Source organism: Bos grunniens, chromosome 5 (genome assembly GCF_055505025.1).
Source record: "Bos grunniens cultivar Pamir isolate PY7600 chromosome 5, Bosgru_T2T1.0, whole genome shotgun sequence".
In the NCBI taxonomy this organism is placed as follows: domain Eukaryota; kingdom Metazoa; phylum Chordata; class Mammalia; order Artiodactyla; family Bovidae; genus Bos; species Bos grunniens.
Window position 1 is genome coordinate 65418467 of NC_141169.1, and position 20919 is coordinate 65439385.

At 40.9% G+C, this 20919-nt stretch overlaps 1 protein-coding gene across 9 annotated transcripts in view; it reads left to right on the forward strand.

Moving 5' to 3' along the window:
* Nucleotides 1-20919, forward strand: part of NR1H4 (nuclear receptor subfamily 1 group H member 4) — a 127535-nt gene that overhangs the window by 79634 nt on the left and 26982 nt on the right. For all 9 annotated transcript variants that reach the window (XR_015163974.1, XR_015163972.1, XR_015163973.1 and 6 more), the window contains one exon: nucleotides 2923-3288. Coding sequence is in view for 6 of the 9 variants with exons in the window: in XM_086400893.1 (XP_086257019.1) it covers nucleotides 2923-3288 (366 nt within the window). In the remaining 3 variants the exon portion in view is untranslated. The remainder of the gene's footprint in view (nucleotides 1-2922; nucleotides 3289-20919) is intronic.

The window sequence follows — 20919 nt, forward strand, 5'->3', positions numbered from 1 at the left end:
TAGTTCTGTGTTTAGCAAATTGTAAGATATATATATATACCTTATTTAAAAGATAGATAATATATCAAAACAGATTAGTGTGTATTAATATTTACTAATTAACTAAAAATTAACTGTCATTAGAATCAAGATTTTGCTGGGTTCTTTAGGAAGCAAACATGCCTTTTTATGGTGTTTAACTTATCAAAACTTTTTCTCAGAAACTGTATCTTATACTCAAAACTACCTTATGAGATAGGAAGGCTGGTTGTTAGTAGCCTCATTTTACAAAAGAAAACAGAAAAATGTTAGGCAGTTGTTTAAGATCTTTTAGTCAGTTCATAGAAGCTCTTCTTGTTCCATTATTTTGGAGCATGGTGTTCATGCTGGATTTTTTTTAATTGTAAGTGGCTTGCATATTTATTGTCTCTACTCTGAGGGATTTGGTGGGAACACTATGAAATACTAGAAGTGGATGTGCCTTGGGAATAAAGGCATTATTTAATAATACTGTGTGTACTGATATCATAATCTCACCCTGTTTATTAATTTCATATCATAGAATTGATGTCATTGTGAAAGATTTCCATTTAATTTGAAATAATTCTAGAGATTGATATGATACTGATAACATGATTTGACTTGGGTTGGAACTCCATGGTGTCTCTTGATTTGTAAAAAATTTATTGAAAGAATTCTCAGAGATCTTGGAAGTTTGAAGAGAAAATGACTATACATTTCTTTATATTCTAGAGAATCAACATTCTGTCTTTAATTGGTTATGTGACTTCAGGCAAGTTGCTTAACCTTACTGGACCTGTAGATGGAGAGAATCTGGGGCTGGGGTGGGAATGGGGAGTTGAGTAGGGGTAAGATGGATTGGAGAAGGCAATGGCACCCCACTCCAGTACTCTTGCCTGGAAAATCCCATGGACAGAGGAGCCTGGGAGGCTGCAGTCCATGGGGTCGCTAAGAGTCGGACACGACTGAGCAACTTCAGTTTCACTTTTCACTTTCATGCACTGGAGAAGGAAATGGCAACCCACTCCAGTGTTCTTGCCTGGAGAATCCTAGGGACCGGGGAGCCTGGTGGGCTGTCATCTCCAGGGTTGCACAGAGTCGGACATGACTGAAGCAACTTAGCAGCAGCAGCAAGATGGGTTGGAGGATAAATCTAGGTGAAACTAATGATTTTAATGCTTTTAACTATTTTCAGTAGCATTCACTCCAGGAATTTTAATATTTAGCTACTAAATAGATCCAAATTTTGCTTATGTTTTATCTTTTTTCTGTAATAATTCCATATTTTTATATTCTTCCATTTTGTGGTCATGAGACAAAGCACCATTGCCAAAACTGTTTGACTGTCAGATATACTGACTCAGTGCTGATTTTATATAGATAAGTTGGGCATGAAAGAAACAAAATTGATTTCACACAGATACTGTATACTTTGTGTTCCATTAATCATTTCCTAGATCAATGCAGAAGGCTTTTTTTTTTCAACTAATATTTAACATACATATTTTCCACTTTGTCATTGTAGAAAGGCTGTTATTTGTAATGCCCATAAACTGTTGATCATAAACTTATAGAGGTTTTTGATATAAAGAAGAACTATAATATCATGAAGCATGGAGTCTTCTCTTTACAGATAAGGGAGGCCTAGGCAGTGTTGCTGCTGCTAAGTCGCTTCATTCATGTCCGACTCTGTGCGACCCCATAGATGGCAGCCCACCAGGCTTCCCGTCCCTGGGATTCTCCAGGCAAGAACACTGGAGTGGGTTGCCATTTCCTTCTCCAATGCATGAAAGTGAAAAGTGAAAGGGAATTTGCTCAGTTGTGTCTGACTCTAGCGACCCCATGGACTGCAGCCTACCAGGCTCCTCCGTCCATGGGATTTTCTAGGCAAAAGTACTGGAGTGGGGTGCCATTGCCTTCTCCGAGGCAGTATAGGTAAGTACCATATAACTAGGTTCAGAATCAAGGCTCCCAGAACCCAGGGTCAAGGAATACTTCCCAAGAGAAGCTATACTTAATGGGAAATTTAAAGATAAATGGAGAATTTAAAGATAAATGGAGTGAGATGATGTTCTTGGAGGCGGGTAGCTGTGTGGAGGAAGGTTCCAGGCTCCAGAAGCAGCATGTGGGAGAGGTTTTGAATGTGGAAGTAGCAAGGCACATTCAAGGAATACGGAAGTCAGAACATGGGAAATGGCTAGGAAAGAAACAGTAGGATCAAGCAGAGTCTTGCAGGCCTAGTTATAGGTTACCTGCAACTGGAGGCACTGAAGGGACTAGTAAACTCAAGTGTAAAAGAAGGAAGAGAAAATCTTTACCATCATTCTTTAAAGCATCACACATTTGAAGTCATCCCAGAGAGGAACAATTCAGCACATGGGCTTTGAAGTCAGACTCAAAGTTTAAATCTCAGCTACTTAGGGGTGTAGGAGTAAAGTTGCCTAACTACTCTCAACCTTGGAATACTCAGTTGTAAGTGAGGCTAATACTATTACCTACTTCATAGGATTTCATGAGACAGAAATGACAAAAGACAGCTTTTGTATGTTTACCTGTTACCTTTTTTACTATGAACTGTTGAATGTTTTCCAACTTTCCTTTTTGTTTTTCTTTTAAACATCCTTGTATGTTTTCCTTTTTTCCATGTTGAATATTTTCTTATTCTTATGCTCTTTACATATTAGTGATATGAGTGTTTTGTCTGTCCTCTATGTTGCAAATATCTTTCTGAGCTTTTAATTTTGTCATTTAATCTTTTAACAGTTTTTTTTACTGTAAAAAGTTAATTTTTATGTTAAAATTTTAATGTAAACATTTAAATATTTCAGGCTTTCTTAGAGCCTGTACTCCTAACCATATGCTAAACTGCCTCTTATTTAGAATGATGATATCAATCCCAGTTTTGTTGTCACTTTTTTTCAGGTGTACTAACAGAGCAAGTGGCAGGTCCTCTGGGACAGAATCTGGAAGTGGAACCGTACTCACAATACAACAACGTTCAGTTTCCCCAAGTTCAACCACAGATTTCCTCTTCTTCCTATTATTCCAATGTGGGTTTCTATCCCCAGCAGCCTGAAGAGTGGTACTCTCCTGGAATATATGAACTCAGGCGAATGCCTGCTGAGACTCTCTATCAGGGAGAGACTGAGGTAGTGGAGATTCCCATAACCAAGAAGGCCCGACTGGGAGCATCAGCAGGGAGAATCAAAGGGGATGAGCTATGTGTTGTCTGTGGAGACCGAGCATCTGGATATCACTATAACGCCCTGACCTGTGAGGGATGCAAAGGTAAACGTCTTTTGGTTGGCAGTTTTCTCCTTATTAAGGTTTTTCTATATTTGTTGTTGAAATCCTTAAGACTGGATTCTTTCCTTTTCCCAAATAACTTCCCATTTCTCTTCTTCTGCTTCTCCCTCTTCTTATCTCCTCACCTTCATTGGGATGTCATAGGTTTCTAGGAAGATCTTATTAGAGTATTTAGCTTGGATATAACTAATATTTTCCCTATTCACAACCTCACATATAGTTAGAAGGGATTTATGATCATGGGTTTTGTTTGTTTTTATTGTCTTTTTAAGAAAGAGACACTGCTGAACTCCTCTGTCTTAAAATTAAGGTCAAGGAGAATAAGACTTTATTCAGTAAATATTAAAAAATACATTTTCATGTACTCTAGTTAATTGAGAAAGAGAGGAAGGCAAACAGAAGGGAACAAAAAAGAATAGCTGATAGTCAACAAATATTTCACTTAGCAGGGACATAGAAGTGCTGTAGGGGAATCAATAAAATTACAATCCATATAGGATGGATAAAATACAACATATGAAATATGAAAATGACTCAGTATGAATCCCTACATGATCATTCTCCTAATGAGGGCACAAATGATAAGTTTGTAAAGTTTCAGAGGAAGAACATAGTGGGCTAGTAGGTTCACCTATTTATTTTTTAATTTGTTCATTCAACAAGTACTTATGGGATGCTCCCATGTTAGCTTCTAGGTCATCGAAAGCTGATTAAGAACTATCCCTTGAGGAGAATCTGTTGAATGGCATGCCAATTTAGTGTTTCCAGATGCCAGTGATTGCCGCAAAAATAAACAGAGGACCCAGCTACAGAAGAATGGTTGAGGACATTTCAAACTTTTGAAAGTTCAGATGATCAGGTTGTCTAAAACTTGGTGTGACTTCATGAGATTTTTTTCCCCAAAAGCAGTATTTATACCCCAAATTTAAAAATCAAGACAGATCTATAAAGAAAATTTTAAAGATTCTTTTATGGCCTTCAAAATACTTTTATCCTTTTTGTGGAGAGTCAAGTCCATATGGAGAAAAAGAACATGTAAATTCTTTGAAGACATAGATTATGTCTTTGTCAGCTTTGCCGCACCTCATAGCATCTAACAGTGTCTGGTATGTAGTAAATGTGGAGTAAGTGGTTTTTTGGAATGACATAATGAAAATCTGTGCTCATCACTTCCTAGATAAGAAAGGACATAGCCTCAAATCTCCTGCTTCTAAAGCTGACTCCAGAGCCTTTATTACTGCTTTTTGAGCTATTTGTTCAAGCCAACATTGACTAACTTGGTGGCCAAAGGAAGAGAATCAATTGCTCCATTTAGGCACTTGAGATATTGGTATTATCCAAGCCAAGGGAACAAAACCCTGAGGTCAGTAACCTGGGCCAGATCGCCCCCTTGCAGGTGAAGGCTGGTGTGAAATCTGGTTCTCGTCAGAAGAATTCTCAGCCGTGGTGGAGTGAGTAGAGGAAGACCAGAGTGCTGTGGACAACCATAAGAAACAGCGGCTCCAAAAGCAGACTGGATGAGACGCCCACAAAGGATACAGAAGAAAAGTTAGAGCTGGGAGACTGGTAGGCAAGTGCAGGGTCAGGAAACAAGGGCACAGAAGTCTGGTCTAAGGAGGACTGATCCTCAGGGCAGTTCAGGGAGGAAAAACTGGATCTGAACCTGGATGCGTTTGTAAGAGCAGAGAAAGGCAGAGCTTTTCCATTGATTTTGATATGAGACTTTGCCCCCATGATGACAGCAAAAGGACAAGACTGCAAGACAGGAAATGAGACAGAGCCAGGCAGGGCCCATGTTCTATATCAGGGGTTGGCAATTTTTTTTCTGTAAAGAGATGGATAGCAAACACTGTAGGCTTTGCATTGTAGTGGTCTTTGTTGCAATTACACAACTCAGCAAACTCAGCCACGAAAGAGTGGCTTTACTTAGCCTACAAAAATAGGCAGGAAAATACAAAATAAGTAGTGGGCCGAATGTGGCTCATGGGCCTAGCTGTAATTTGCTGACCCCTGTTCTAGAGCAGTAACTCTTCTTGACCTTAATTTTAAAAGAGTTGAGTCCAGCATCAGAATTAACTGGGAGTTGTGCAGTGAGAGAGCCCAGCACTCAGGATATGTATGCAAGAAAAATATTTCTTCTTTTATGTAACTGGGTTTAATCCAAATTCAAGCCCTGATGGAAACCTCGTTTCATTAACTCAGGATGGTTCTACTGAATTTTTCTGAGATTTCCTCTGAATTCCAGAATTACATAGCATTGTGGAGGGATTGGGCTTCCAGGTGGTTCCAGGTAAAGAACCTGCCTGCCAACACAGGAGGTGTAAGAGACATGGGTTCAATCCCTGGGTCGGGCAACCCGTTCCAGTACTCTTTCCTGGAGAATCACATGGACAGAAGAGCCCGGCAGGCTACAGTCCATAGGGTCACACAGAGTCGGACACAACTGAAGCTACTTAGCACGCATGCATGCACATGGAGGGATTGGGTGCAGGGGTGGGACTCAGTCCAGCTTTCTGGCCTTCAGTCATTAGTGGGAAAGGTTTCTGAGGCACTGTCCTGGTGTCCTGACTACACGCCTCCTTCCTGTCCAGCCCCACAGTGTCACCTGGAATGCCTGGTTCTCCAGGGAAACCACGTGGCCATATCATTTGCTTCTGTGCCTCACTGGGTGCAGGGAACCCCCCGGGGCCTCCCCGTACTCTCCCCTGGAAAAAGCACAAGAATCCCTCTATTCTAGAATTCCCCAATAATGTGGAGTTCCTATAAGCTTTCAGTAAACCTAATCCCCAGGACTCGATCTGAGAATTAGGGGGTGGGAGGGACAGAGTTCAGGACCTTCTCAGATATTCAGTGTGTCATTACTCTTTGATTATCTGCCTCTTCCAATTTGAGAAAATTTTATTAGTGTCTGGGATCTTGGGACTTAGACTTCAGTGACTGAAAAGTTAATAATTGGCTCCTTCATGCTTTCTTGATGAAAAATCTGTCTGCAATTCAGGAGACCAGAGTTCGATTTCTGAGTCAGGAAGATCCCCTGAAGAAGGGAATGGCTACCCCCTCCAGTATTCCTGCCTAGAGGATTCCATAGACAGAGGAGTCTGGTGGGTTATATAGTCCATGGGGTTGCAAAGACTAGACACAAAGAGTCAGGTACAACTGAGCAACTAACACACTTGAGGAAACAAATGAAAACTGTTCTAGCTTAGTGAATGGGGAGGAGCTGCACAGAATAGGGTAGAGTACAAGCCAAAGAACCAACACCTGCGAGCCTTACAGCTTGGCCAACTTGGTGTCCCCACTCCACCCCACTTGGGTATCTGCATTTACCACACGCAAAAGGAATCTCACTCCATAATGTTCCATCAAAGGGAGTGTGAGCTCTGGGATTTGACAGGCATGCATTGAATCTGTACTTCTTGGCTGACTAAGCAAGTTACTTACCATATTAATTAGTCAGTGTTCAACAAAGTAAAGCAGAAATGGAATTTCAAGCAGAGAAGAATCCATACAGGATAAGTTGGAAGGGCAGAGGAGCAGCATCTGTGCTGTGTTCCAGGAGGATAGTCTAAGTCACAGGCAGAACTGGAATGCCAGGGCAGTTGTCCAAGAAGACAGGGAGTCAGGAAGCTAAAGAACTATTGACTTCAGGAACACAGCACCATATCTGCCCTTTAGGGATCAGGGATCTGCCTTTCTGCAATTACTGGCTCCAGAGCCATGGCGTGCCTGCTAAATCTGTACATACAGAAGATGAAGGCCTTGTGACAACTCTCTTAGTGCCCTGGAAGCTAGCAACTGGAAACCAAGATGCTGTTATAGCAGAACTTTGTGATCCTGCTTGCCAGCACAAACAGCAGAAGCACAGCTCTTGAACTTTCACTTTTCAGATATCTTACAAGAGGATCTGTTTGGCAGAGGTTAAGTCACATCCACATTTAGCAGCAAGGGAATCTGGGAAAGACTGTGTTCAACTATCCTGGCCTTACAGTAGAGGGTGCACAGATCCAGTTAGCCAGTCCTTAGCTGACAGAATATGTAACTTTGAACCTCCAGTCTGCAAACTGGGGATAATATCTATTTCACAGAGTTTGTGAAGATTAAGTTAGATTTTTATGTGCAAAGTAGCTCTCTTGTCTTAGGATGTCACTCAGATCAGTCATGCATATAATACTTTAAACACACACATACACACTCATACATACCCACGAGAAAATTTTTTAAAGCTTAAAAACAAAGGAAAGATTTTAAACTTTGTTAAACTTCCTGATTTCACTGGTCTCTATATCTGTTTCTGTTAGAAATATTTGAATTTTTTCTTAAGGTTTTATTTGATATAAGCACTTAACAGCATCAATAAGATAAATTCTGATTTTTTTTAAATGTAATAATTGCAGAACACAAGCATAAGGCCGAGTGACAGTGACTGTCATTTGTTGACGCTAGATTAAATCGAGACCTGTCCCTCCCCTTCAGTTATCAGTGGACCATATGGAAATATGCTAAGGTCTGGATGAATTTTGATTCAAACCTCAAGCCTCAGCTAACAAAACTGATCTGCATCTGACTGGATATTTCAAATGGCTGCATTCACAAATAGGTCAATGTCACTCACAGCCCATCTCCATGCCAGGGAAGTCTAGCCTATAAGTGAGAAAATAGTAGAACTTTTAAAAGGCATTTTATGAGTAAATGAGAGGCCTTTTATCCATTTGAACATATTTTTATATAAGGTAGTGAAACCACATTAGACTTAGTTCTGAAGTTTAAGAGAAGATTCCAGAATTATTAAAACAATTGTGGTATATTGGGCAAATATAGTGTTTCCAATAGATCTTTTGCTTATGGTTCAGAGTTGAGATACCCTGACTTACTTATAGGGCTTCCCTGGTGGCTCAGAGAGTCTGCCTGCGGTGCAGGGGACCAGGGTTCAATCCCTGGGTGGGGAAGATTCCCTGGAGAAGGAAATGGCAATCCACTCCAGTGTTCTTGCCTGGAAAATCCCATGGGTGGAGGAGCCTAGCAGGCTACAGTCCATGGGGTCGCAAATTTATAAGCTTACTGAAATCCTATTTGATTTTGAGTCTGATTTTATAAAATGCAATAAGGATCTCAAAGAACTCTATAGGTCAAATTATCTTAAAGAATTTCACTGCATGGTATGCCTTTTGTAATAAGTGTTACAAAATCTTGGGATGAGTAGGACTCGGAAGGCAGACAACCTGGATTCCAACCAGCTGATTCTCTTCCAAGTTACTTAATGTCTCTGGGCTTCAGAGTCCTTACCTGTAAAATGAGGATAATAATAAAGATGAGGAGGAGGAGGGTGAGATGATGATGATGGTAATGTGAGGATGAGAGACAGATAAATAACATATATTGAGTGATGATTTTGTACAGGCTTTATCTAGAGACTTTACATATACTAACACCTTTCATTTTCAAGAAAGCTTTGACATAGATTTAAATAAGGTAATGTGTATAAAGCAGTTCAGTTCAGTCGCTCAGTCGTGTCCGACTCTTTGCGACCCCATGAATCGAAGCACACCAGGCCTCCCTGTCCATCACCAACTCCCGGAGTTCACTCAGACTCACGTCCATCGAGTCAGTGATGCCATCCAGCCATCTCATCCTCTGTCGTCCCTGCCCCCAAACCCTCCCAGCATCAGAGTCTTTTCCAATGAGTCAACTCTTCGCATGAGGTGGCCAAAGTACTGGAGTTTCAGCTTTAGCATCAGTCCTTCCAAAGAAATCCCAGGGCTGATCTCCTTCAGAATGGACTGGTTGGATCTCCTTGCAGTCCAAGGGACTCTCAAGAGTCTTCTCCAACACCACAGTTCAAAAGCATCAATTTTTCAGTGCTCAGCCTTCTTCACGGTCCAACTCTCACATCCATATATGACCACAGGATAAATCATAGCCTTGACTAGACGAACCTTTGTTGGCAAAGTAATGTCTCTGCTTTTCCATATGCTATCTAGGTTGGTCATAACTTTTCTTCCAAGGAGTAAGCATCTTTTAATTTCATGGCTGCAGTCACCATCTGCAGTGATTTTGGAGCCCCCCAAAATAAAGTCTGTCGCTGTTTCCACTGTTTCCCCATTTCCCATGAAGTCATGGGACCAGATGCCATGATCTTTGTTTTCTGAATGTTGAGTTTTAAGCCAACTTTTTCACTCTCCTCTTTCACCTTCATCAAGAGACTTTTTAGTTCCTCTTCACTTTCTGCCATAAGGGTGGTGTCATCTGCATATCTGAGGTGATTGATATTTCTCCTGGCAATCTTGATTCCAGCTTGTGCTTCTTCCAGCCCAGCATTTCTCATGATAAAGCAGTTAACATAGTATAAATGTCCATCCACTATTATTATTGTTATCACTGGATTGCCATGAAGAATAATATGAGACGTTGATTTTAAAACATCTAGCTTTGTACCTTGCCTGGAAAATCCCTTGGGCAGAGGAGCCTGGTAGGCTACAGTCCATGGGGTCTCGAAGAATCGGACATGACTGACAGACTTCACTTTCACTTTTCACTTTCATGCATTGGAGAAGGAAATGGCAACCTACTCCAGTGTTCTTGCCTGGAGAATCCCAGGGACGGAGGAGCCTGCTGGGCTGCTGTCTATGGGGTCTCCCAGGATTGGACATGACTGAAGTGACTTAGCAGCAGCAGCAGCAGCAACTTTGTATCTGGCATATTTGAGTGTTCAAAAAGCAAATGTTATTGTTGTTTTATTGATGAATTCCTGCTATTTTATCATTGTTATTCTTGTCTTCATCCAGCCTCACTAATTTGGATCATTTGTTGTTGTTGTTCAGTTACTAAGTTGTGTTCTAATCTTTGTGAGCCCATGGACTGCAGCATACCAGGCTTCCCTGGCTTTCACTGTGTCCCAAAATTTGCTCTGATTCATGTCCATTGAGTTGGTGATGCTATCTAACTATCTCATCCTCTGTTGCCCTCTTCTCCTTTTGCCTTCAATCTTTCCTAGCATCAGGGTCTTTTTCAATGAGTTGGCTCTTCATGCCATGTGGCCAAAGTATTGGAGCTTCTGCTTCAGCATCAGTCCTTCCAGTGAATACACAGGGTTAATTTCCTTTAGGATTGACTGGCTTGATCTCCCTGCAGTCCAAGGGACTCTCAAGAGTCTTCTCCAGCATCACAATTTGAAGGCATCAATTCTTCAGCACTCAGCCTTCTTTATGGTCCAACTCTCACATGTGTATATGACTACTAGAAAAACCACAGCTTTGACTAGATGGACTTTTATTGGCAAAATGATGTCTTTGCTTTGATTTTTAATATGCTGTCTAGATTTGTCATAGCTTCCTTCCAAGAAGCAAGCGTCTTTTAATTTTGAGGCTGCAGTCACTGTCTGCAGTGATTTCGGAGCCCAAGAAAATAGAATCTGTCACTGCTTCCACTTTTTCCTCATCAATTTGCCATGAAGTAATGGGACCAGATACCATGATCTTGGTTCTCTCCTCCCATTATTAACTAATTAAGCCTCTAGCTGCTGGGAATTTGAATTAATTCAGTTTTTTCAGCAAATATTAAATACCAGCTATATTCCAGGCATTTTTCTAAGCATAGGAAATGCAATGGTGAACAAAACAAACTTCTTGCACTCAGTGTCACCATTTAAAGCAAAGTAGGAAAACCGTTCACACAGCTGAGCTAAAATAAATAAAGGAGAAATCAGGAAAACAAACAAAAAGGGTTAAAAATACAAGAGTAGTAAAATAGTATCTAAAAGAACATGCAGAAAAATGAAATGGTAGGAGGGTGATTTCCAATGGATAAAAATTGATATTTTAAATAAATATAGAGCAGTGATATAAGAGAAACTGAAGACGATAAAAATTAGATTTAAACAAGAAAAAAAGTTTCAATATATAAGAAAAAAAGTTTCAATATATAAGCAGTATGTAGATATGAAAGTAGTGACTAAAGGGAACAGCCTTTAGTCACTGGGAATTTGCCTGCCTGGGAGTTTAAATGGCTGTTAAAGACCTGAAGGCAAACTCCTGCAGAGTGACATTACACTTACCCTCATTCTCCCAGAGATACCCAGTAGGGCTGAGGGTGTCAGTGATTTTGCTCTCAATTCCTTTAGGCACTGAGACATTTGTTCAAAGAAATGAGCACACGTTTTTTCAAAAGTCAAATGGTGGAAAAGCCCCTGCCCAACCATTTCCACCTCAACTCCTGCTTCCCAGAGGCAAACACTGATAACCACTTGTGGTTTCATTTTTTCTGTGTGTTTTGCATTTTGTTTTTTGGTCATTTGGATAGTCTGTATTTCCACAGAACTATCTTCCCTCCTTACAAACACAGAATTAGAGATATAGAGAAGGTGCATATAATTTTTAAGGTAATATTTCTTTATTATGCTCTTAATATCCATGGGATTAGCAGTAATGTTCCTCTATTTTTTTCTGATAGTAGTAATTTATGTCTTCTCTCTATCTTGATTTACTCAAGAGAGAGGAAGCACATATTTGTATCAAACACTGGTTCAGTCAAGATGAGCACTGAGAACTGAATCAAGTGGAGGATCCTTTTCAGTGGTGGTGGGGTAAAGTCTGATTGGCATGGTTTAAGAGAAAAGGGAGGAGATCAAGTAGAGACAGCCACTGTGGACTACTCATTAAAGAAGTCTTGTCATAAGAGGAGCAGAGAAGCAGGGCAATGAATGGAAGGATGGGGGCTAAGGGAGGCTTTTATTTTAGGGTGGGTTTGGTTTAGAAGAGGACCAGTCCATCTTTAGTAAAAGGAAGGAAACCAGATTATGTAGTACAGATACAGACAGGTTGATGGATTTCATGGTGGCACACGTGGAAATTCTCTTCTGAAAGGTTCAATTTTGTCAGTCAAATGAGAAGCTCAGTCATTTGCTGAGAGTCAGAAGTATGGATGTGGTGTTGAGAGACTGAAAAGGAAAGGTTGTAACAAAGTCTAGGAGAGGAAAGGATGCTGACTAGGGACATGACAGCATTGCCTGCAGGATGGAGGACCCCACTCCAGATGTGTCGTCAGGAATAAATAAAACTATTAAGATGGTTGTGTGTTTCTTCCTGGCACATTGAGGCTACATAAAACTATTAGGATGGCCCTCTTTTTTTCTGATAATAATAATTTATGTCTTCTGTCTCTCTTCATTGACTCAAGAGAGAGGAAGCACTTAATTGTGCAAAGACAATTCCCAAATGACTAGAAACAAGAGTAATCTCATTGAGTAGACAAGGAGATTCCTTGCCCACCCCTCAAAGGATGCTCTTTGTGTTTCTGTGTCCTGCTTTTCCCTGTCAGGAGGGAGGACAAGATTTGCTGTTAGATGGAATGTTCTGGTCCTTGTGATCTGGGCATAAGGATTCCCTGTTCCTCCTTCCTCTCCCTCACTGACCCATATTCGTTGCTTGAGACTGCGTGCAAGTACTACTGCTATCCCTGGCTTAGCATGGGGGCTGGCAAACTTTTTCTGTATGTAAAAAGGCAGAAAGTTAGTATTTTAGGCTTTGCAGGTATTAAGATCTCTGTCACAACCCTTTGACTCTGCCATTGTAGTGCAGAAGTAGATATGTAAATGAATGATTATGGTTTTGTTCCAATAAAACTTTATTTATGGATGCTGACATTTAAATGTTATATAATTCTTACATACTACAAATATTCTTCTTTCGATTTCTTTCAACCATTAAAATGTGTAAAAATCATTCTCAGGTTGTGGGCCATACAGAAATAGGGAGCTAAACTGATCCTTTAAGCTATAGTTAGCCAACCCCTGACTTAACCCAGTGTTCCTCATCAATGCTTCAGGGCCCTCTCTGCATCTACTTGTATCTGAACTTGGCACTTCCCCATTGCTACTACTCCTGACTCTTCTGCACCATGGCCATGTTTCTTCATAAATTTACTCTGATTTCTGTCTTTCTGAGGTTTGTCAACATTTTTGATACACTAATGAAGTTGTATTCAAACATTTTTATAGCCATGATATTTTATTGAATTTTTCTCTTATTTCATGGTATTTTTCCCCCCCAGAGGGAGTATAGAAGTATGATGAATGCCCTTTGACTACTTAGTTGTCTGGAGATTTGTCTACTTTGGAGTGACATTAGACAACTTCCAAAGATAATTCAAAGTCAGATCTTTTTAAACTTATTTAAGGAACATGTGTACACCCGTGGCAGATTCATGTTGCTGTATGGCAAAACCAATACAATATGGTAAAGTAATTAGCCTCTAATTAAAATAAATAAATTTAAATTAAAAAAAAGAAAAAAAAAAGATTATTACAAATTGTAGTGGACTTCCCTGGTGGTTAAGAATCTGCCTGCCAGTGCTGGGGACATGAGTTTGATCCCTGGTCAAAGAAGATTCCACTTGCAGCTGGGCAACGAAGCCCATGCGCCACAACTACCGAGCTCATATATGGCCGTTACTGAAAGCCCACATGCTCTGGAGCCCATCCTCTGTAACAGGAGGAGCCATGGCAAGGAGAAGTCTGTACACCACAACTATAGCCCCGGCTTGCAGCAATGAAGACCCAGTGAACCAATAAATAGATTTATTAATTAATTAAAAAGAGAAATGGTAGTGATAAAAATAAGTGTTGAAAAACCAGGTCAACATATTTTTGTGGCTCCCTAAGAGATAAGGGGGAGGGGGGACTTAAAAAAACATTGTTGTTTAGTCACTAAGTCGTGTCCGTCTCTTGCCACCCCATGGACTGTAGCCCACCAAGCTCCTCTGTCCATGGGATTTCCCACGCAAGGATACTGGAGTGGGTTGCCATTTCCTTCTCCTGCACTGGCAGGCGGATTGTTTAGCACTGACCCACCAGAGAAGCCATTAGCATAAACTAAATAGTTAAGGCTAATTTTCATCAACTGTAATTCAAGAGTTTGAGAGTTTGCTTTTTCAAAAACAGTGATCTAAAACAGTCACCTGCCAGGTGATCAGGAGTCTGTTGTTGAGTTCTAAAATTTTCACCAAGCAACTCAAAGAGAAGAACTGAGATCCTGAAGTCTAAGAAATTATGTGATGGAGACCAAGTTTACCTAGTTTAGTATTGGCATCAATTCTCTCTAGTCTGTACTCCGTTGCAGCTGTGGAAAAGACAGCTGAGATGGGAGAGGGAGAATAGGATGTTTCTGAAGAAGTTTTGTTTTTTTGTTTTAAATACCTATTTATTCATTTAGCTCTGCTGGGTCTTAGTTGCAGCATGCAGGATCTTTAGTTGTGGCATGTGAACTCTTAGTTGCAGCATGTGGGAGCTAGCTCCTTGATCAGGGATCAAATCCAGGTCCCCTGCATTAGGAGTGGGGAGTATTAGCCACTAGACCACCAGGGAAATGTCTGCGAAAAAGTTTGGGAATAGGGATGAAACTGTGGACCATTTCACAGGAATTAGGGATTTGGGGACATTAATGTCAAAAGATAATTTTTAGGAATGCAATCTTACCAGAAGGAAAGCATGATATAGTGGTTATGTGCATACAGTTTGGAACTGAGCCTCAGTCAGTTCAGTTCAGTCACTCAGTCCTGTCCGACTCTTTGCGACCCCATGAATCACAGCACGCCAGGCCTCCCTGTCCATCACCAACTCCCGGAGTTCACCCAAACTCATGTCCTTCAAATCGGTGATGCCATCCAACCATCTCATCCTCTGTCGTCCCCTTCTCTGCCTGCCCCTAATCCCTCCCAGCATCAGGGTCTTTTCCAATGAGTCAGCTCTTCACATGAGGTGGCCAAAGTACTGGAGTTTCAGCTTCAGCATCAGTCCTTCCAAAGAAGACCCAGGACTGACCTCCTTTACGATGGATTGGTTGGATCTCCTTGCAGTCCAAGGGACTCTCAAGAGTCTTCTCCAGCACCACAGTTCAAAAGCATCAATTCTTCGGCCCTCAGCTTTTTTACCAGTCCAACTCTCACATCCATACATGACCACTGGAAAAACCATAGCCTTGACTAGATGGACTTTGTTGGCAAAGTAATATCTCTGCTTTTTAATATGCTATCCAGGTTGGCCATAACTTTCCTTCCAAGGAGTAAGTGTCTTTTAATTTCCTGGCTGCAATCGCCATCAGTAATGATTTGGAGCCCAAAAAATAAAGTCTGACACTGTTTCCACTGTTTCCCCATCTATTTCCCATGAAGTGATGGGACCAGATGCCATGATCTTCGTTTTCTGAATGTTGAGCTTTAAGCCAACTTTTTCACTCTCCTCTTTCACTTTCATCAAGAGGCTTTTTAGTTCTTCTTCACTTTCTGCCATAAGGGTGGTGTCATCTGCATATCTGAGGTTATTGACATTTCTCCCAGCAATCTTGATTCCAGCTTGTGCTTCTTCCAGCCCAGCATTTCTCATGATGTACTCTGCATATAAGTTAAATAAGCAGGGTGACAATATACAGCCTTGACGTACTCCTTTTCCTATTTGGAACCAGTCTGTTGTTCCATGTCCGGTTCTAACTGTTGCTTCCTGACCTGCATATAGGTTTCTCAAGAGGCAGGTCAGGTCATCTGGTATTCCCATCTCTTTCAGAATCTTCCACAGTTTATTATACTCCACATAGTCAAAGGCTTTGGCATAGTCAATAAAGCAGAAATAGATGTTTTTCTGCAACTCTCTTGCTTTTTTGATGATCCAGCAGATGTTGGCAGTTTGATCTCTGGTTCCTCTGCCTTTTCTAAAACCAGCTTGAACATCTGGAAGTTCATGGTTCACATATTGCTGAAGCCTGGCTTGGAGAATTTTGAGTATTACTTTACTAGCGTGTGAGATGAGTGCAATTGTGCGGTAGTTTGAGCATTCTTTGGCATTGCCTTTCTTTGGGATTGGAATGAAAACTGACCTTTTCCAGTCCTGTGGCCACTGCTGAGTTTTCCAAATGTGCTGAAATATTGAGTGCAGCACTTTCACAGCATTATCTTTCAGGATTTGAAATAGCTCAACTGGAATTCCATCACCTCCACTAGTTTTGTTCATAGTGATGCTTTCTAAGGCCCACTTGACTTCACATTCCAGGATGTCTGGCTCTAGGTGAGTGATCACACCATCATGATTATCTGGGTCATGAAGCTCCTTTTTGTACAGTTCTTCTGTGTATTCTTGCCACCTCTTCTTACTATCTTCTGCTTCTGTTAGGTCCATACCATTTCTGTCCTTTATTGAGCCCATCTTTACATGAAATGAGCGTATCAGGGTTCAAATCTGAGCTCTACTATTTACTATCTGTGGGACCTTGAGCAAATTACTTAATTTCTGTGTAACTCAGTGCCCTTATCTGTAAAAGGGAGATAAGAATAAGTCTACCTCATAGGATTGTTATGAATGTTAAGTGAAACACCATATGCAAAATGTTTTAAAGTGTCTGATACAAAATAAGTCATGTATAAGTGAGTGTTAGTCTTTCAGTCATGTCTGACTCTTTGCGACCCTATGGTCTGTTCATAGAATTCTCCAGGCAAGAATAGTGCAGTGGGTTGCCATTCCCTTCTCCAGTGGATCTTCCTAACCCAGGAATCAAAGCCAGGTCTCCTGCATTGCAGGCAGATTCTTTATTGTCTGAACTACCAGGGAAGCCCCTATAAAGTGGGTGGTAGAGTCCTTTTTATGCTACAGTCTGCTGAGGCAGAACTAAACACTGACTCTATTTAGGCCGTATTGGAAGTTAGATAACTAATTGCTTAGTCCTATGTGTTTGTTGCTGTTTAAAAAGCCATGTGTTTGTTGCTGTTGAAAAATCCCCTACAATTATAAGTTGAAGTTACAAATAGATTCAAGGGATTAGATCTGATAGACAGAGTGCCTGAAGAACTATGGATGGAGGTTCGAGACACTGTACAGGAGGCAGTGATCAAGACCATCCCCAAGAAAAAGAAATGCAAAAATGCAAAATGGTTGTCTGAGGAAGCCTTAAAAATAGCTGAGAAAAGAAGAGAAGCAAAAGGCAAAGGAGAAAAGGAAAGATATACCCATTTGAATGCAGAGCTCCAAAGAATAGCAAGGAAAGATAAGAAAGCCTTCCTCAGTGATCAATGCAAAGAAATAGAGGAAAACAATAGAATGGGAAAGACTAGAGATATCTTCAAGAAAAATAGAGATACCAAGGGAACATTTAATGCAAAGATGGGCACAATAAAGGACAGACATGGTATGGACCTAACAGAAACAGAAGATAGTAAGAAGAGGTGGCAACAATACACAGAAGAACTATACAAATAAGATCTTCATGACCCAGATAATCATAATGGTGTGATCACTCACCTAGAGCCAGACATCCTGGAATGAGAAGTCAAGTCTTCCTAGGTCAAGGGCCTTAGGAAGCATCACTATGAACAAAGCTAGTGGAGGTGATGGAATTCCAGTTGAGCAATTTCAAATCCTAAAAGATGATTCTGTGAAAGTGTTGCACTCAGTATGCAAATTTGGAAAACTCAGCAGTGCTCATAGGACAAGACAAGGTTGGTTTTCACTCCAATCCCAAAGAAAGGCAATCCATAGAATGTTCAAACTACCACGCTAGCAAAGTAATGCTCAAAATTCTCCAAGCCAGGATTCAATAGTACATGAACTATGAACTTCCCCCAGATGTTCAAGCTGGATTTAGAGAAGGCAGAGGAACCAGAGATCAAATTGCCAACATCCATTGGATCATCAAAAAGCAAGAGAGTTCCAGAAAATCATCTACTTCTGCTTTATTGACTATGCCATATTGACTATGCTTTAGACTGTGTGGATCACAAAAACTGTGGAAAATTCTTAAAGAGATGGGAATACCAGACCACCTGATCTGCCTTCTGAGAAATCTTTATATAGGACAAGAAGCAACAGAACTGGACATGGAACAACAGACTGGTTCCAAATAGGGAAAGGAGTATGTCAAGGCATATTGTCACCCTGCATATTTAACTTATATACAGAGTACATCCTGTGAAATGTTGGGCTGGATGAAGCACAAGCTGGAATCAAGATTGCCAGGAGAAATATCAGTAACCTCAGATATGCAGATGACACCACACTTATGGCAGAAATAGAAGAACTAAAGAGCCTCTTGATGAAAGTGAAAGAGGAGAGTGAAAAAGTTGACTTAAAACTCAACATTCAGAAAACTAAGATCATGGCATCCAGTCCCATCACTTCATGCCAAATAAATTGGAGAACAGTGGAAACAGTGAGAGACTTTAGTTTTTTAGGCTCCAAAATCACTGCAGATGTTGACTACAGCCATGAAATTATAAGACGCTTGCTCCTTAGAAGAAAAGCTATGACCAACCTAGACAGCATACTGAAAAGCAGAGACATTGCTTTGCAAAGGTCCGTCTAGTCAAAGCTATGTTTTTTCCAGTAGTCATGTATGGATGTGAGAGTTGGATTATAAGGAAAGCTGAGTGCCGAAGAATTGATGCTTTTGAGCTGTGGTGTTGGTGAAGACTCTTGAGAACCCCTTGGACTGCAAGGAGATCCAACCAGCCAATCCTAAAAATCACCTCTGAATATTCATTGGAAGGACTGATGTTGAACCTGAAACTGCAATACTTTGGCCATCTGATACCAAGAACTGACTCACTGGGAAAGACCCTGATGCTGGGAGATTGAGGGCAGGAGGAAAAGGGGATGACAGAGGATGAGACGGTTGGATGACATCACCGACTCGATGGACATGAGTTTGATTAAGCTCCGGGATTTGGTGATGGACAGGGAAGCCTGGTGTGCTGCAGTCCATGGGGTTGCAAAGAGTCGGACATGACTGAACTGAACTGAAAAAGCCAGGGGAGGACTTACCTGGTGGTCTAGTGGTTAAGAATCCTTGCTTCTACTGCAGGGGGCATGAGTTTGAGCTGTGGTCAAGGAAACAGGATTCCGGGCCTTGGTCAAAAAAAAAGAAAAAAAAGGCTTAAAGGTTTAAGCATCAACCAACATTTTATTGATTTCAAATTAATGGGTGGCCTACTGTCAGTCCCTGGAGTCCAGTATGTGCCTGTGTGTTTGTATAGGCACGCATGTATGTATGAGTTGGCAGTATATGGGTTCTGTCTGTGTGTGAAAATGAACGTATTAATTGCTCAATTGTGTCTGACTCTTTGCAACCCCATGGTCTGTAGCTCGCCAGGCTCCTCTGTCCATGGAATTCTCCAGGCAAGAATACTTGAACGATTCCCATTCCCTTCTCCAAGGGATCTTCACAACCAGAGATCGAGCCCAGATCTCCTGCATTGCAGACAGATGCCCAAGGAAGCCCCAAACAAAAAAGCAGGATGTGCAGTGTTCTGCATAATTGAGGGGTCCATTTTACCATAGCTATTCACCTGCCCCCCCAGGAACCCTCCTAGTGCAACATACCCCTCAGGTGGCAATGCCAGCCCTGTCTACTCATCTTTGACTACCAGGGAGCCTCTGTTCCTCAGAGAATATTTCTTTCTATTCATTTTCAAATGACTTCTTTGATATGGGCATTGTTGAATATGCACTGGATAGAAGCAGAGGTATGTGTGTGGATGGATTTGCATAAGTATAAATACTGTATATGTAGCCTTATTTAAGTGATATAATGAGACTATTGTGTTGCCACCTCAGAGTGAAAGCTAATTAATTCAGCTATTGAGATGATAATGATTTCCTTCTCAGTATTAATACAATATTAACAGAATAAAAACAAACAAACAAAAAACCCTGCAGAATTATCCTTTGACTCATCTTGGAATAAGGAATTTTATTTCTGTTAATTATTGAACTATCAGTATTGATCATGATTTTAGAGTGAATCATCCTTGGGAGGGGCTAAGAATAAGTGGAAATATTAACTCAGGTAGGCTAAAGTGGTCATTGAGTTCAATCATTTGGTACCAGGAAAAAAAATTCTTTTTTTTTTGTCTATAGTTTCTTTTGAAATGCATGATCTGGTATTTGCACTCCCAATATCAACAGACTTTTTTTAGACTTCTTGTGGTTAGATTTGACATTTAGGAAAACGGTAGTATCTTTCTTACTGAGAGTTACACTAGCTGACAAATTTACAAGCAAATTTATGACTTTTTTAACCTTGACGTCTCTAACCTTTTCTTCAGCCTGTTTTCATATTGAGTTAGTTATCCAGGCCTGAATGTTCCTGTTTCCTCCTCCCTGTTTTCCCTGCCTCTAAGTCAGGCATCCATCACCCTCTGGCCATAACAGCCTCTTTTCTCCAGTCTCCAGTCTCCCTGTCCCACCTTGATCTTGCTCCAAGGCATCTGCCCAACATACAGATTAGGTTAGACCCTCCCATGCCAAAACCCTTTAAAGGTATTTCAGCTTCTTTGCTTGGAATTCAAGTTCATTTAACCATATTCTGTCCCACCACATGCCCTCATCCAGTTCCCACTAATTCTCCCCACACTCTATCTTCCCATCAAGATGGATTATCAACCCTTCTTTGGAATTTCCATAACTCCATGCCTTTGCTCATTTACCAGTCTTTCCTTCCTCCTTCAAAGTCCATGTTTCAAAATTCTACTTATTCTCTGATGTCCAGCTCAAATTCTAATTCCATCATGAGTTCTGTGACTCCCCCCGTGCTTAGTTGCTCAGTCGTGTCTGACTCTTTGTGACCCAGTGGACTGTAGCCT